General features: G+C 41.0%; 1 protein-coding gene across 4 annotated transcripts in view; it reads right to left on the bottom strand.

The window, feature by feature from the left end:
• Positions 1–1,199: 1,199 nt before the first annotated feature.
• HIBCH (3-hydroxyisobutyryl-CoA hydrolase) overlaps positions 1,200–16,401 on the bottom strand; it is a 104,626-nt gene continuing 89,424 nt past the window's right edge. For all 4 annotated transcript variants that reach the window (XM_002712340.6, XM_089330189.1, XM_089330190.1 and 1 more), the window contains 3 exons: positions 10,027–10,146; positions 4,888–4,921; positions 1,200–1,758 (listed from right to left, as the gene is read on the bottom strand). In XM_002712340.6, coding sequence (XP_002712386.2) covers positions 1,643–1,758; positions 4,888–4,921; positions 10,027–10,146 — 270 coding nt within the window. In that variant the 3' untranslated portion in view covers positions 1,200–1,642. The remainder of the gene's footprint in view (positions 1,759–4,887; positions 4,922–10,026; positions 10,147–16,401) is intronic.

Here is a 16,401-nt window from a genome sequence, read left to right as displayed (position 1 = left end):
CAAAGGAATAATTTGTGTCAAACTGCCTTATTGTAAAAGTATACACAATGAAGTAGCATGACCCCTCATATCCTTGATATTGTTGACATTTTATGAGGTAGTAGGAACTATACTTTTGTATTTCATAATTTTAGAAATAAAAATGTAGAGACATTATAACTTTGTACTTGCTTAATCATGCTATGCCCAGTCTGATTATGAACTCACAAATAGGATATGTTTTCCTCAAAGCCACAGGCGCTGGCATCGAATACCTTCCCTGTAGGACGTAGCTATGAAGTGGTATATTTTTTCCAAATATTTCTGTGAAAGCGTTTTTTTGTAACTGCAATAAAAATCCAGTTGCAATTAACTAGCTATGAATCCTTATTTAACTGGAATAAGCAAATACTTTCCAATACTGTGTACCTGCCAACTGGTAAACAATATAAAGGATTTTTTTCTGCATTAGTAAAGTGAGTAAAAAATCCATTTATACAACTAATTTCTTCAAACATTCAGGTCCATTTTTCAGAACTTTCAGAATATAAAGGTGTCCATCATGGCATCTTTATTACAGGTATGTTCTTGGATTTTTGGCAGAAAAAGATTAAGCACTGAGAAAACTTAAAGCAGTAACTTCTGGGTTGCAATTTCCTTATTTAAGAGAAGGGTAGAGCACATATCTTTTATGTCTCTCTTGTTCTTACAAACATGAAATTCTCAGTTTCTGAGGGGTTGGGGATGAAAGATAAACTAACCTTTTAATAAAGTATTCTTACCTAGAAATTTAAAGTACTGAGTCTGGAACACCTTGAAATTTCTTGCATACCTTAAGCACTTATTTTGTCAAATTATTGGAAGATTTTCTATTTTGAAAAAATCTTTACAGTTAATTATCTTTAAACAAGGTTCAAATCAAGAAGGAAAAAACTATCACACAAACTTTTGCTGCAGACAGCAGAGTGTCTCTCAGAGATTAGAGTTTTCTAATTTCTCATTGTCAGATTAGCAAATAGTTAAGTAACAAGAAATTTTGCCATCGGAAGGTATTCAGTTACTTCAGGGAAGGCCAAGGCTGAGTTAATTATACTAGAGAAATACCTTAGTAACATTTTATGTGGTTTGATATCTAATGTTTACAACTGGCAGAAGAGTTCCTTTAAAATGCACACATATGAAGGAATCTGAGATATTTGAATACAAAAAACAATTCGGGGTTTATTTTTTTTATAATCTATTCCTGATGAGTTTATTTACTGAACATACAAAACACTACCAAAAGCCAAATTAAGTTCACATGTCAATAAGATCTGATGAAAGATCTTTGAATTTTCTCATCTGCTACAACAGATGTTGGCAAACTTTTTCTGACAAAGACCAGATAATAAACATTTTAGACTTTGCTGGACATGCAAAATAGCCATAGACAGCAAACAGATAAATACAACTATGTTCCAATAAAGCTTTGCTTATGGACACTGATATTTTAATTTCGTAATTTTCACACCATGATATACTGGTCTTTGATTTCTCTTTCCAACCACTTAAAAAAATGCAGAAAGCACTTTCAGCTTGCAGGCTATAAAAAACTAGACAGCAGGCCTACCTGCTATAGTTTGACAACCCCTGCTCCAAAATGTACCTTAAGAAGCCAGTCACCTCAAAATTTTAAATCATTGCTTCCCAGAGATTTAAAATGATTATTCAAATCTTCATCGGTAACTTCTTTTAGAGTAGCTGGTTTCCACTTTGGATTCTGGTCTTTATCAATTAAAACTGTCAAGAGAAGACACAGATGTTAGTGTATTTCTTTTTGATATTACCAAATTTTAATTACTTGAAAGAAACTGTCTTATTTGGGGATATTTTTCCTATAGCACATTTTATTCTGCAAAATTTGTGTACATGTTCTATTTTTCTTTTAAATCTCCAGACTCTGGATGTATAGCAGTTTATTTTTATGACCAATGTAGATATTTTCTAACCTCCTAAGCCTCATGCTTCTAGTATTAATAAACTCTACTGAACTAATCCAGTGTTTAAAACTGTAGAACTTTTTTTTCTTCAGTCATAAATGAAATCTCCATGTTACCAAAAAGCATAAACCAGAGTTGGTTTTAAGGAGGACAAGGGAGGGCAGAGGTCCCAGATCAGCCTTTTAACTGCCTCCACATTGGGTTTTGGGAGGAAAATTAAAAGCTTAAGGTAGAAGAAAGGGGAATTTGTACATAATTAATTGTGGATACTGCTGTTCTGCTGAGTCCTGTAGTTCAGACAGCTCTGAACGAGAAAGTCAGACCACAATTACTTAGGTTATCACAAAACCTTCTGCTTCCATTTCAGCGCAGTCATCACTTAGTGTAGCCGCACAGCATCCCCACAGGATCTTAAGTATGAGGCAATCTGTAACTTCTAAAAACAGAGGGCCATGTCCATTTCCTGGCTGTGGTAATACACTGTACTTACACAAATGTTACCATTTAGGAAATTGCATGGAGGGTACACTGGACCTCCTTCTTAAAACTACATATTAGTCTACAATTACCTTAAAAGGTTTAAAAAAGCAAAGTTTGGATGTGGTAGCAAATATCAACCATGCTTAAAATGTGCTTAATTCTTGGGCAGGATGGAAATATTTAAATAAAAACACTCTATAATGAACTGGAAAAATCTAAAGTAGCATTAAAAGGCTAAAGAGTTAAACAGCCTAGGAAGCAAGGAAGAAGGGTGTGTTGGCAGGTAAAGGGAAGGAAATTTTATACACAATGAAATGTGGCTAGCAGAGCTTTTTGAAGGTTTGGCTACCCGCTACCGGATTTGGTATCAGATCAGTGGTGATATTAAACACTGTTGTGCTGATCCCCATCAATTTAAAAGTTTTGTATTCCCTGGACAGTGTAAACAAAGAATAATCCTGGGACCTTCTTTCTACAAGAATTTCTTCCCCTCTAAGTGTTCTAGCCAATTCTATTTCCTTGAGATTCCACTGAGGGGCAAAAGGAAAGGCAATATTAATCCAATCAGTATGTTACTTCAAGCTAACAACATTTTGTACCTAGAATAATATAGCTTAAGGCAGTTCAGATTTGTCAGGTTTTCTGAGAGATCCACAATCAAATTCCATATGGTAGATTTCTGTCGCTGCAAAGGTACTCTTTATTTTCATCTAAAATCTGAAGTTTATTCTGTATGTTAAAGGTAAGTTTTTTTAAACAACCATTCTCTAATTTGGTAACATTTTTATAATTACCACATTGTATCAAACATTTGATATCTAAGAATTTTAACAGTCCCACCCACACTAGATCACTGCTTTCTGAACAGAGGCTATGCTGACAGGAGGCAGCAATACACTCACTCTCTATTAAAAAGGAAGTTGATAAGCACTTTTTTAATGATATTGTTTGGCTTTACCTCTTTTTCCTTAAAACAACTGAGTATGTACCAAAAAGTAATACCTTTCTTTTTAAGAAGGGCTACTCTAACTTGTAATGAATATTAACAACCCAGATAGTACATGGGTCCTTCTAAAACCAGAATTTTAGCCTCTGATCCACATGGAGCAAGAATGTACAAGGAATTAGTGGAGGAAATGCACAATTCAGTTGGTTTCTATAACACATACAGCCATCTCTTTTGATTCAACCTCATGTGTTTGGTTTTTTGTTGTTTTGTTTTGACAGGCAGAGTGGACAGTGAAAGAGAGAGACAGAGAGAAAGGTCTTCCTTTTTTTGCCGTTGGTTCACCCTCCAAATGCCGCCGCAGCCAGCATACCACGCTGATCCGATGGCAGGAGCCAGGTGCTTCTCCTGGTCTCCCATGAGGTGCAGGGCCCACGCACTTGGGCCATCCTCCACTGCACTCCCGGGCCATAGCAGAGAGCTGGCCTGGAAGAAGGGGAACTGGGACAGAATCCGGCGCCCCGACTGGGGCTAGAACCCGGTGTGCCGGCACCGCAGGTGGAGGATTAGCCTATTGAGCCACGGCGCCGGCCAACCTCATGTGTCTTCTAGAAGGATTTTGACGTTAAGAGAATTCTACCACAGTGATCATTGTTTATCACAGCTTAGAGCTCAGAGTACATAACATCTTATATCCAGTCTGTACTATATTAAATGATTAATAAAACTATAAGAAAATTAAATATGCCAACTAAATGTAGAGAAAAGCAACTCATTTCATAGAACACAAATAATAGCTCTTTACAGAGTTAAGCATTATATATATGAAGGAATTGTTTCCTGGAGTGGGGGTATCAACCACAACACTTGCTCTTTCTACAATGCTGACTTTGGAGATAAGCAAAAATGGAAAGTGTCATGGTTTTTCCCAGCAATGTTTAACTGCTCAGGTACAGAAAAAGAGGTACAAGGCAAGGCTCAACACTGCTCGATTTTTGCTAAGACAGTACAAAAAGGAGAAGGGTAGGGGACTTGAGAACTTTTGTAAGGGAACAAATGCACCTTTCAAAGGCCTCACCAGCAGGTTGAGTTTACAAGTTGATCCTGAACTTACTAGAGGCAGTCCACGTGACTCTAGGAGCAGGAGTACTGCTTACATAAAGGTCTTCAAAGTGTTCATGGGAAATGTAGCAGGAAAAAACTATCCATGAATTTCAAAACTTTTGCATCAACAAAACCCTTATCTGGTACTTTCACTTTCAGAAACTGTTTGAAGCATTTTATATAAATTAGGGAGCAGCAATAAAGTTATGAATTTTTAAAACAGTATTAGTTTCAAAGACTGATCTCTTATATCCCAGATTGTAACAATAAAAACACCCCCAAGTAGGAATCTTTATAAAGTTTGATTTTCATTAACAACTCTTATCTTCAATTAACAGAATATACTCACAAATCCAATTTCTCTAAGAACCAGGGATGAAACAACCATTTGTCACTTACCAGCTCTAACGCCTTCATGAAAATCATGACTTCCCTGAAAGAAAATTACAATTAAATGGAATAATTTCTAGGCATCCTTATTCCTGGTGATCTTACATCTCCTCCTCTTACATCGGCCTCCCAGTTCCATGACAACCTGAACTGCAACAGTCAGAGACTGGGCCCTGTGATCAGCCACTCTGGGCTCAGCACCTCCCATCGTACTTGCTGAAGTATCTGTGCTACATCCTTGACCTCGCTGAGGTCCACTATTCTGCAACTTTCACCCCATCTGTGCTTCACTTTGCTCTTCACCCAGCCCAGCTTCCCCTGTAAATTAATATGATCACTTTCCCTCAACAAAACCCTCACTTCCCTCAGATGTTTTTTCTATTTTGTACCTTATGGCAAAGTGTTGGCACTGAACTCCACCTGTGCCTGCATCTGAACAGCTAAATCTTGCTACAGAAAAAATTATACAACTGGGACTGATATAATTTAAAATTCATGATCACAAATCTCAAGCACGGAAAACTGCACAACCCACAATCTCTTCCTCATTCCCCAAGATAACGATGTGAAGTGTTTTCTGCCTTCTCAGCCTCCACCCTTGGAGCACTTTCTACTCTCACTGTATTCTCAGGTAATGACTTTGACTTCATGGAATGTGCTTCCTCCAAATACTCACTTGGCTCACTGCCTCATTTCTTTGAGGTTGCCATTCAAACAACATCTCAATGAGGTATTCTCTGGTCATCACAACAACAGTTCAACACTTGTCACCCCTTATTCCATATCCTCTTTCCTTGCTTTTTCTCCTTAATCATATACTGTATATTTTATGGAATTATTTTTACTTATTTTGCTTACTTTTTCCTCACAATCTGAGTAGACTAAACTTCAAGAGAACAAAGGACTGTGGCCACAACAGCCAGTGCTGAACCAGGCCAAAGCCAGGAGCTAAGAGCTTCTTCCAGGTCTCCCACGTGGGTAGCTGGGCCCCAAGCACTTAGGCCATCTTCCATTGCTTTTCCCAGGCCATTAGCAGGAGGCTGGACTAGAATCAGAGCAGCTGGGACACGAACTGGTGCCCATATGGGATGCTGGCATAACGTGTGGTGGTTTCATCTGCCAGACCACAATGCTGACCCCATCATGTCTCCATTTTACAGATGAAGTAGCCTGGCCTAGTCAGGGCAGCTGTTAGGCAGTAGACACAAGACAAGTGAAACCAGATAGACTTTGACCACTGGCCTATATACCTCATACCCTCCATGTTTTTCATTGCACTTCTAGTGTAGTGCACACCTTGGTTGAAGTGATATTACCTTCCTTCCTTCTCTCAGCAAACATGTTAGCTATATGCCATGCATATATCATTGAGATATTGTTTGAATGGCAACCTCAAAGAAATGAGGCAGTGAGCCTCATTAGCAGACTTAGAAGACTGAAGACCTCTTTAACTCTTTCCAACAAATAAATAAATTGGGAAAAAAATGGATTCATGAGTACCTATCCTAGAGACAGTGTAAGATTTAATGGAAAAGCATGCATGTCAGGTGTCTAGCAGAATACCTACTCATGTACTCAATTTATTCCAGCTGCCCTTTACATTCTACAAGGAGTAACTTTAAGATTTGGCTAATGGAGTTTGATTTCCAATTAGATGAACTACTCTGAATATCTTGGTAACCATTCAAGACATTAAAGTCCACTAGGAAGGCCATGAATTTATACATCTAAACAATGCTGCTTAACGGCCTTCTGAACATCGGGGATGATTCTGCCCTTAAATTGTGACTCTGCAATGTTTCATAAAATCTATATTCCATGTGATTACCAATTATATTTATAATGGTACTTTCAATGCTAATCTATTAATTTAGACAAGGAATAAATAAGTTCCATTTGTGCACTTACAAGACAACTCTTCAAAAAGTTCATGGAAAATGCACATTAATACTGTTAGGATTTAAAAAATTTTTTGCACTAAAATTTTTAAATTTTAATTGCCACATACTTTTAAAAGTTCCCTTGCATACATCTGCTTGAAAGTAACAGTCCTCATTTTCTTTTTTAAGATTTATGTATTTACTTCAAAGAGTTACAAAAAGGAGGCCGGCGTCGCGGCTCACTAGGCTAATCCTCCGCCTTGCGGCGCTGGCACACTGGGTTCTAGTCCTGGTCGGGGCGCCGGATTCTGTCCCGGTTGCTCCTCTTCCAGGCCAGCTCTCTGCTGTGGCCCGGTAGTGCAGTGGAGGATGGCCCAAGTGCTTGGGCCCTACACCCCATGGGAGACCAGGATAAGTACCTGGCTCCTGCCATTGGATCAGTGCGGTGCGCCGGCTGCAGCGCGCTGGCCGCGGCAGCCATTGGAGGGTGAACCAACGGCAAAGGAAGACCTTTCTCTCTGTCTCTCTCATTGTCTAACTCTGCCTGTCAAAAGTAAAATAAAATAAAATATAAAATATAAAAAAATAAAAAAATAAAAAATTAAAAAAATAAATAAAAAATAAAATAAAATAAAATAAAATAAAATAGGAGAGGTGGAGTGGGGGTAGATATCTTCCATCTACTGGTTTACTCCCCAAATAGCCACAACAGCCGAGGTTAGGCCAGGCGGAAATCAGGAGCTGGGAACTTTATCCAGGTTGCCCATGTGGATGGCAGATGCCCAGGTACTTCAGCCATCTTCCATTGCTTTACCAGGAACATTAGCAGGGAGCTGGATTAGAAGTGGAGCAGGTGGAACCTGAACCGGCACCTATACAGGGTGTTTAAGTTCACATGCCTGAACACTGGGTTAGAGACCTTTTTATACTTACAAGGAAATCAAACTGCTATTTTGTAAATGTAACTGCTTGTTCCTAATAACAATTTGGGTAGCAATATTTCCACACACCTCTAGATAGTCTTAATTTTCTTATTATAATGTCCTGTAATTTACATGTTCTGCAATGAACATATTACTTTTGTAACTAGAAAACAATAATACTTAAAATATATTCTTCCATTTCAGAAAGGTTTGTGATAGCACTTAAGCTCTGGCTGGAGAGTGGCACCAGTCAGACTAGCAGATCAGTGTCCTGTAAAAGGATGCAAGTGATGGCCAGGGACAGTCAATACGACACCACTACAGTTTGCTGTCACAGATTTTTTTTGGCCTACTTTATCAATATGTAATTCAGTATTTACTAAGCCACTCTTGAGGAAAGAGTGACAGTGGGTGATAACATAAGCATTGGTGTTAAGAGCCTTCTGGCCCAGTAAACTAAGATAATATGGTGATAAATGTGGGTGCCACAGAAGCGCATGGAATGCTCTTACTGTGGACCTGATTTGCAATTACAGTCTTCAGACATGGGCCAGTCTTCACTGTTTTCCAGATAATTCCTGGAAAATGAACTAGGATGATGATAGAGCAAAAGTCTGAAAGAACTTGTTATGCTCCTAGTTTGATGAATGGTCACATTCAGACCACTGTAAAGATGGGTAAAAGCCTGGAGGGGAGTTGGGAACAGATGCTCCTCAGGTGCACTTAAAAGTGCTGGAGTTAGGCTGGCACCGCGGCTCACTAGGCTAATCCTCCGCCTGCGGCGCTGGCACACTGGGTTCTAGTCCCGGTCGGGGTGCCGGATTCTGTCCCAGTTGCTCCTCTTCCAGTCCAGCTCTCTGCTGTGGCCCGGGAGTGCAGTGGAGGATGGCCCAAATGCTTGGGCCCTGCACCCCATGGGAGACCAGGAGAAGCACCTGGCTCCTGGCTTCAGATCAGCGCGGTGCGCCGGCCGCAGCAGCCACTGGGGCATGAACCAATGGAAAAAGGAAGACCTTTCTGTCTCTCTCTCTGTCCACTCTGCCTATCGAAAAAAAAAAAAAGTGTTGGAGTTAGACAAAGGTTTGCAAATAGGTAGGCAAAGCAGCCCTGGGCCTCAAAGAATCAATGTAAGCCACTGGAGGCATGGAGGGGGCTTGCATTGGTGGTGTAGCAGCTGTTCCACTTCCAATCCAAGTCCCTGCTAATGTGCTGGGGAAGCAGTAGAGGATGGGCCAAGTGCTTGGGCCTCTGCCACCCACTGGGAGACCTGGAAGAAGCTCCTGGCTCTGGAACAGCCCAGTTCTGGCTGTTGCAGCCATTTGACCATTTGGGGAGTAAACCACTGGATGGAAGATCTCTGTCTTTCCCTCTCTCACTGTGACTCTGCCGTTCAAATAAATAAGTCTTTTAAAAAAATTAAATAGGGGTTGGCTCTGTGGTACAGCAGCAAAAGCTGTCGCCTGCAGCACTGGCATCCCATATGGGCACTGATTCAAGTCCCAGCTGCTCCACTTTCAATCCAGCTCCCTGCTAGCGTGCCTGGGAAAGCAGCAAAAGATGGCCCAAATAGCTGGGCCTCTGCATCCATGTGAGAGACCCAGATAAGTCTCTGGCTCCTACCTTTGGATCAGCCTAGCCCCATACATTGTGGCCATTGGGGGTGGTCATGGTGGTGGTAAACAGCAGATAGAAAATTCTCTCTATACATAAATCTCTAAAAATAATTAAATAAGGGGCTGGCACTGCGATGTAGTGCGTGAAGCCACCACCAGCAGTGCTGGCATCCCATATGGGTGCCAGTTTGAGTCCCCACTGCTCCACTTTCGACCCAGCTCTCTGCTAGGGCCTGGGAAAGCAGTAGAAGATGCCCAAATTGCTTGGGCCCCTGCACTGGCGTGGGAGACCTGGAGGAAGCTCCAGGCTCCTGGCTTTAGATCGGCACAGCTTCAGCTCTTACAGCCATCTGGGGAAAGAATCAGTGGATGGAAGACCTCTCTTTCTCTCTCTGCCTGTGCCTCTCTACAACTCTGCCTTTAAAATAAATAAATCTTTGAAAAAAAGTTAAATAAACGAGGCAGGGAGAACTCAGATATCACACAGACTAAGAAACCTACACAATGACTGGCCAGTCGAGCTGTTACAGTGAGTAGTAAGAGTGTGGCTATATTTGTTTGGGTTGTGCTTGTGCTGTTTGTTTCTTTAGATTTCATTTGTGTACTCTTTGGTGGAGAGGACAAACCCGCTTTGCAAAACATCCTAGCCATGCTATGATCTTCATAGGTATACTTTATTTGGAAATTTGGAAGAATAAATGTAACCATACAGGAAGAAAAAAAAATTCTTACCATACAAGCTTGACTTAGTCGATATTCCATAGTTAATACTTCTTCCAAGGTCTTTGAAGACCCCTCCGTGAGTTGTCTTAGTGCAATCTTTAAGGATGTTGGAGACATTTTATTAAGTACCTTTTGGGGAAAAATATTTACTGATTTTAGCCCATGAGTTCCTTCATCATCCATAATAAACCACCTGATTTTCTATATAAATCATATAAAATATGTCCCTTAAAGGCACTTTCGTATGTCAAAGTCTCAAAGTTTTTACCTTAGCCTGTCAAAACATCAAACAGAAGTTTTCTGTTATAAAAACAAAACAGTCATTCCATAAGTGGAATAAATTCTGTATATAACTTAAGGTTTAATAAAATAAATCTGTCTTTATAATTAGCCCTTGGGCCGGCGCCGTGGCTCAATAGGCTAATCCTCCACCTTGCGGCGCCGGCACGCCGGGTTCTAGTCCCGGTCGGGGCGCCGGATTCTGTCCCGGTTGCCCCTCTTCCAGGCCAGCTCTCTGCTATGGCCAGGGAGTGCAGTGGAGGATGGCCCAGGTGCTTGGGCCCTGCACCCCATGGGAGACCAGGAAAAGCACCTGGATCCTGGCTCCTGCCATCGGATCAGCACGGTGCGCCGGCTGCAGCGGCGGCCATTGGAGGGTGAACCAACGGCAAAGGAAGACCTTTCTCTCTCTGTCTCTCTCTCTCACTGTCCACTCTGCCTGTCAAAGAAATAAAAAATAAAAAATAAAAAAAAAAATATAATTAGCCCTGGCATAAATTAGCAATTCAGCTAGGCAACCAGTGATTACACTTCAATAAGATTAATGCAGACCTTTTAAACCACTAATATTCACAGAGGACATTTACATTTTAAAGAAAATGAGGCAGAAATACAGTAGCTCTCCCTATTTTATAATTATACAGAAATATCTTAACTAGATTCTCCACCTACAAATAAATTTACTTACCTAGAAAGTAAGGAGAGAAACTCTGAGGCTTTCTTTTATAGTACTAAACATTTAATAAAATAAGAATTACAGCAGCCAACACTGTGGCATGTCAGGTAAAGCCACTACCTTCAGTGCCCACATCCCATATGGGCACCAGTTTGAGTCCTGGCTGCTCCACTTCTGATCCAGCTCTCTGCTATGGCCTGAGAAAGCAGTAGAAGATGGCCCAAGTTCTTGGGTCCCTGCACCTGTGTGGGAGACCCAGAAGAAGCTCCTGGCTCCTGGCTTTGGATCGGTACAGCTCTGGCCATTATGGCCATTTGGGGAATGAACCACCAGATGGAAGCAGATGGAAGACATCCATCTCTCTCTCTTCCTCCCTCCCTCACTCCATCCTTCCCCGCCTCCCTCCCTCCCTCTTCTCTCTCTGCCTCTCTGTAACTCTGCCTTTCAAATAAATAAATAAATCTAAAGAAAAATAAGAATTATAGACTCAATTCAACTCTTGCTATAATGCTATGTCACTTCCTTTTGAAGTTAAAGACACCATTACCAGTGTTACAACATACATATATGATTGTGACTACATGGCTGATTCAAGAGGTCATTACAGGCTGTGTACATCTGCCCTTTCCTTTATTAACTGCAATACAGAGTTTTCAGGCTAATTGTTGAGTGACACCTCAAAGATTCAAATTTTACTTTTTGAGATGAAAGAATTCCCCACTTCAAGATTCCAGGTTCTCTGCAGCATCCTTAAGTCTGGTAAACAGACTGAACAAGCTAATTCCATGGACACACAGTATCTTACATAATAGTTGCCAGAGCATAAATAGATGACTACTATCAGGAAAAGTTTAGGGAAGATCAGTCCCCTACCTAGAGCCATGGTGCCGCTGAAGAAAAGGAAGGAAAAATCAAGAAAAGTTTTTATGCAATTGGTTCTCCTTGGGAACTTACTCTTCTGCTGTAGGTGCTTTATGGACACGATCCCACTTAATGCCCCTGATTTCAATCCTACTCCAAGTTCTCGCCTTTTTGGTCACAGACCACAAAGATGACTGCACCTCCATAGCAGTCCACACACTGCACTAAGAGGCTCCTCCTTTCCATAGGCAAGCAGACAATGGGCCCATTGGTTTTCTCTAGTAGAAGTAGTATCCTAATTATCTCAGGTGAGAAGAACTTGGAACTTCACTCACAATGCTGAAAGGTGTATTTAAGGGAATGACACAGCCACCTTCTGGATTTGCTAGTCTGGAAGGTCAGTGAAGCTACAATGCCTTTGCCAACAGTGTTGCAGTGTGCAAGCACACAATTATTCCTCAGCACTACCCTTACGGTTAACTACTTATAGTTTCCATTTGTTTTTATTGTTTAAAAATTTATTTATTTGAAAGGCAGAGAGAGAGAGAGATCTTCCATCTGCTGGTTCACTCTCCTAATGACTACAATGTCAGGACTAGGCCAGGTAGAAGCCAGGAGTTTCATCCAGGTCTCCCATGTGGGTGGCAGGGCCCAAACACTTAGGCCATCTTTTGCTGCTTTCCCAGGGCATTAGCAGGGAGCTCGATCAGAAGCCAGGATTCCAGGGCAGTATCTTAACTGCTGCACTGTAACACCGACCCTGGTTTCCATTTCTTGATTTGGCATTTTTAAGTGTCAACTGGATTTCTCAAAACACAAAAACTATACTTCCTCATTTGGTTGTCAATTAAGTCATAAAAAAGGCTATTTAAGGGCCCCAGTTACCACTGTTTGTCTCTCTCATTCAGAAGAAGACGTTTTTTTCTTAAACAATAGCAACAGCTGACTGCCTACTACTACAGGAAACTATCCAAGCAGTCAGGAAGAGAATGTCAAAGATTGCACAGAAGTCAAAAAGAAAAAGGATGGAGAAGAGGGTGCTGCATCCGGTAATAAATAGAAGAAATGAACAAAAACTTATCTAATTTTGATGGCAAAGTGGGGAAGACAAAGTCAGGATGGTAGCTTGAAAAGAGTCTAGGGAAGGCTTTTCAGTATTTTGAAGGGCGGGAAAGCCTTGAAAACAGTGGCAAAAGAACACATGCCACTAAATCAAAAAAGTAAAACTACAGGACTGAAAGAGGGGGGCTGGCGCTGTGGCGTAGTGAATTAAGCTGCTGCCTGCAACACCAGCACCCCTTATGGCCTGGCTCAAGTCCTGGCTGCTTCACTTCTAATCCAGCTCACTGCTAATGCACCTGGAAAAGCAAAGGAAGATGGCCCAAGTGCTTGGGCCCCTCCACCCATGTGGGAGACCTGGAAGAAACTCCTAGCTCCTGGCTTCAGCCTGGCCCAGCTCCAGCTGTTGTGGCCATTTGGGGAGTGAACCAGTGGATGGAAGATCTCTCTCTCCCTCTGTTAACTGTGCCCTTCAAATAAAATGAAATCTTTCAAATAAAATAAATAAATCTTTAAAAAAAGAAACTGAAAGAAGGAGATGCAATTAATTCTGAGAAGAGGCAGGGAAGGATGGTATGAGCACAGGTGAGACATTTCCCTTGGCTAAGAAGTGATAGAGATATTAGAGGAATCAAAGAAGAGAAGATTAACAGAGCAAAAGAAGTTCCTATCATATGGTTCAATCATTAGAAAGACTGTTCTAGAGGCCGGCGCCGCAGCTCACTAGGCTAATCCTCCACCTGCGGTGCCAGCACCCCAGGTTCTACTCCCGGTTAGGGCGTCAGTTCTGTCCTGGTTGCTCCTCTTCCAGTCCAGTTCTCTGCTGTGGCCTGGGAGGGCAGTGGAGGATGGCCCAAGTCCCTGGGCCCTGCACCTGCATGGAAGACCAGGAAGAGTACCTGGCTCCTGGCTTCGGATTGGTGCAGCGCACTGGCTGTAGCGGCCATTTGGGGGGGGGGGTGAACCAACAGAAGGAAGACCTTTCTCTCTTTCTCTCTCTCTCTCTCTAACTCTGCCTGTCCAAAGAAAGAAAGAAAGACTGTTCTAGAAAGGTTGATCAATGAGTGGGACTTGGATCTTTAGCTGTGTCAGAAATGTGTACTGATACAATTCTGAACCCATTTCACTTAATATGTTTCTACTTCTTATAAGAACACTGGTCAGTTCCAATAAATTTTTTGACCCTTTAAAGATGAGTTGTCTCCTTTATGTCAAACAACCGAATTTCTTTATTTTCATCAAATTATCTATATCCTTGGCTCAATCAAACAATATTAGTGAGCACCTATTATATATTAGCTACTTCAGGGATGACAATAACAGGACATGGTCCTTGCATTCATAGGGCATTATCAATACTATAATCACTGCCCTTTAGGTTCCTAGGAACCTTTTTTTTGAGAAGTTTTATCAGGTCTTTAGAAACTTCTAACAAAATGAAAACTCAGGATATTGCCTCTACCCCTCCCCTCAGGAATCTCCTAGAATACCCAATGATGCAAGAGGATTTCAAAAAGTTCATGGAAAATATAACTTAGAGATAATGTGCATTTTTCATGTACTTTATGATGCCTCTTTGTACAGAATGATTTCCATGATCAATAGAAAAATAACATTCATTAAGTCTACTTAATACAATTAGAAGAATACTGATTATACCTATGGATACAATTACAATTATTTTGGTAAGCAGGCCTCAAGGTTGACTGCAGGGCTATACAGACATGTCCCGACTCTTCTTATGACTCATTATGAGATCTTAAAAAATGATCTTGAGTTTTTTCCTTACAGAAAAACATGCCATTTATAACTGTCTAAAAAGTCTAGGCTCTGTCAGATATAATCCCCAAAGAAGGAACTTGTCATAGTTAATGTGATGTGTCAGCCTGACTAGGTCATGAAATGCCCAGATACCTGATTAAACACTATTTCTGGGTATGTCTGTGAGGGCATTTCTAGACAAGAACAACATTTGATGTGGTGAACCAAGTCTCCAGCTTTTAAGCAGCAACTGTGGGATCTCTCAACCTCCATAACTGAACTAATATCTTACAATAAATGGGAAGTAACCAGCAGATGGAATATAACCATCCATCTCTCTCTCTCTCTCTCTCTCGCTCTCCTTTCTCTGTCCCTCCATTTCTTTTTTTTTTTAACTTTTATTTAATGAATATAAATTTCCAAAGTACAGCTTATGGATTACAATGGCTTCCCCCTCATAACGTCCCTCCCACCCACAACCCTTCCCTTTCCCACTCCCTCTCCCCTTCCATTCACATCAAGATTCATTTTCGATTCTCTTTATATACAGAAGATCAGTTTAGCATACATTAAGTAAAGATTTCAACAGTTTGCACCCACACAGAAACATAAAGTGAAAAATACTGTTTGAGTACTACTTATAGCATTAAATTTCAATGTACAGCACACTAAGGACAGAGATCCTACATGAGGAGTAAGTGCACAGTGACTCCTGTTGTTGACTTAACAAATTGACACTCTTAGTTATGGCATCAGTAATCACCCTAGGCTCTTGTCATGAGCTGCCAAGGCTATGGAAGCCCCCTGAGTTCACCGACTCTGAACATATTTAGACAAGGCCATGGTCAAAGTGGAAGTTCTCTCCTCCTTTCAGAGAAAGGTACCTCCTTCTTTGATGACCCGTTCTTTCCACTGGGATCTCACTCGCAGAGATCTTTCATTTAAGGTTTTTTTTTTTTTTTTTCAGAGTTGCTTGGCTTTCCATGCCTGAAATACTCTCATGGGCTTTTCAGCCGGATCTGCATGCCTTAAGGGCTGATTATGAGGCCAGAGTGCTGTTTAGGACATCTGCCATTCTATGGGTCTGCTGTGTATCTCACTTCCCATGTTGGATCGTTCTCTCCCTTTTTTATTCTATCAGCTAGTATTTGCAGACACTAGTCTTATTTGTGTGCTCCCTTTGGTTCTTAGTCCTATCATTATGATCAATTGTGAACAGAAATTGATCACTTAGACTAGTGAGATGGCATTGGTACATGCCACCTTGATGGGATTGAATTGGAATCCCCTGGTATGTTTCTAACTCTACCGTTTGAGGTAAGTCAGCTTGAGCATGTCTGGAATTGCACATCTCTTCCCTCTCTTATTCCCACTCTTATATTTAACAGCGATCACTTTTCAGTTAAGTTTCAGCACTTAAGAAGAATTGTGTATTGATTACAGTATTCAACCAAAAGTATTAAGTAGAACAAACAAAAAAAATACTAAGAGGGATAACATATTAAGTTGTTCATCAATAGTCAGGGCAAGGGCTGATCAAGTCACCGTTTCTCATAGTGTTCATTTCACTTTAACAGGTTTCCTTTTTGGTGCTCAGTTAGTTGTCATTCCTCCATTTCTTTCTAACTCTGATTTTGAAATAAAGAAATCTTTTTTAAAAAGACAGACATTATGAGGGGTAATGTTGTGGCACAGCAGGTAAAGCCGCCACTTGCAACACCAGTATCCCACATTGGATGCCGGTTTGA

The sequence above is a fragment of the Oryctolagus cuniculus genome, chromosome 3 (genome assembly GCF_051225735.1).
Source record: "Oryctolagus cuniculus isolate XC-2025 breed Fujian yellow rabbit chromosome 3, ASM5122573v1, whole genome shotgun sequence".
Taxonomy (NCBI): Eukaryota; Metazoa; Chordata; class Mammalia; order Lagomorpha; family Leporidae; genus Oryctolagus; species Oryctolagus cuniculus.
The sequence above is the reverse complement of the archived record's forward strand: the minus strand, read 5'-3'. Positions and strand labels throughout refer to the sequence as shown.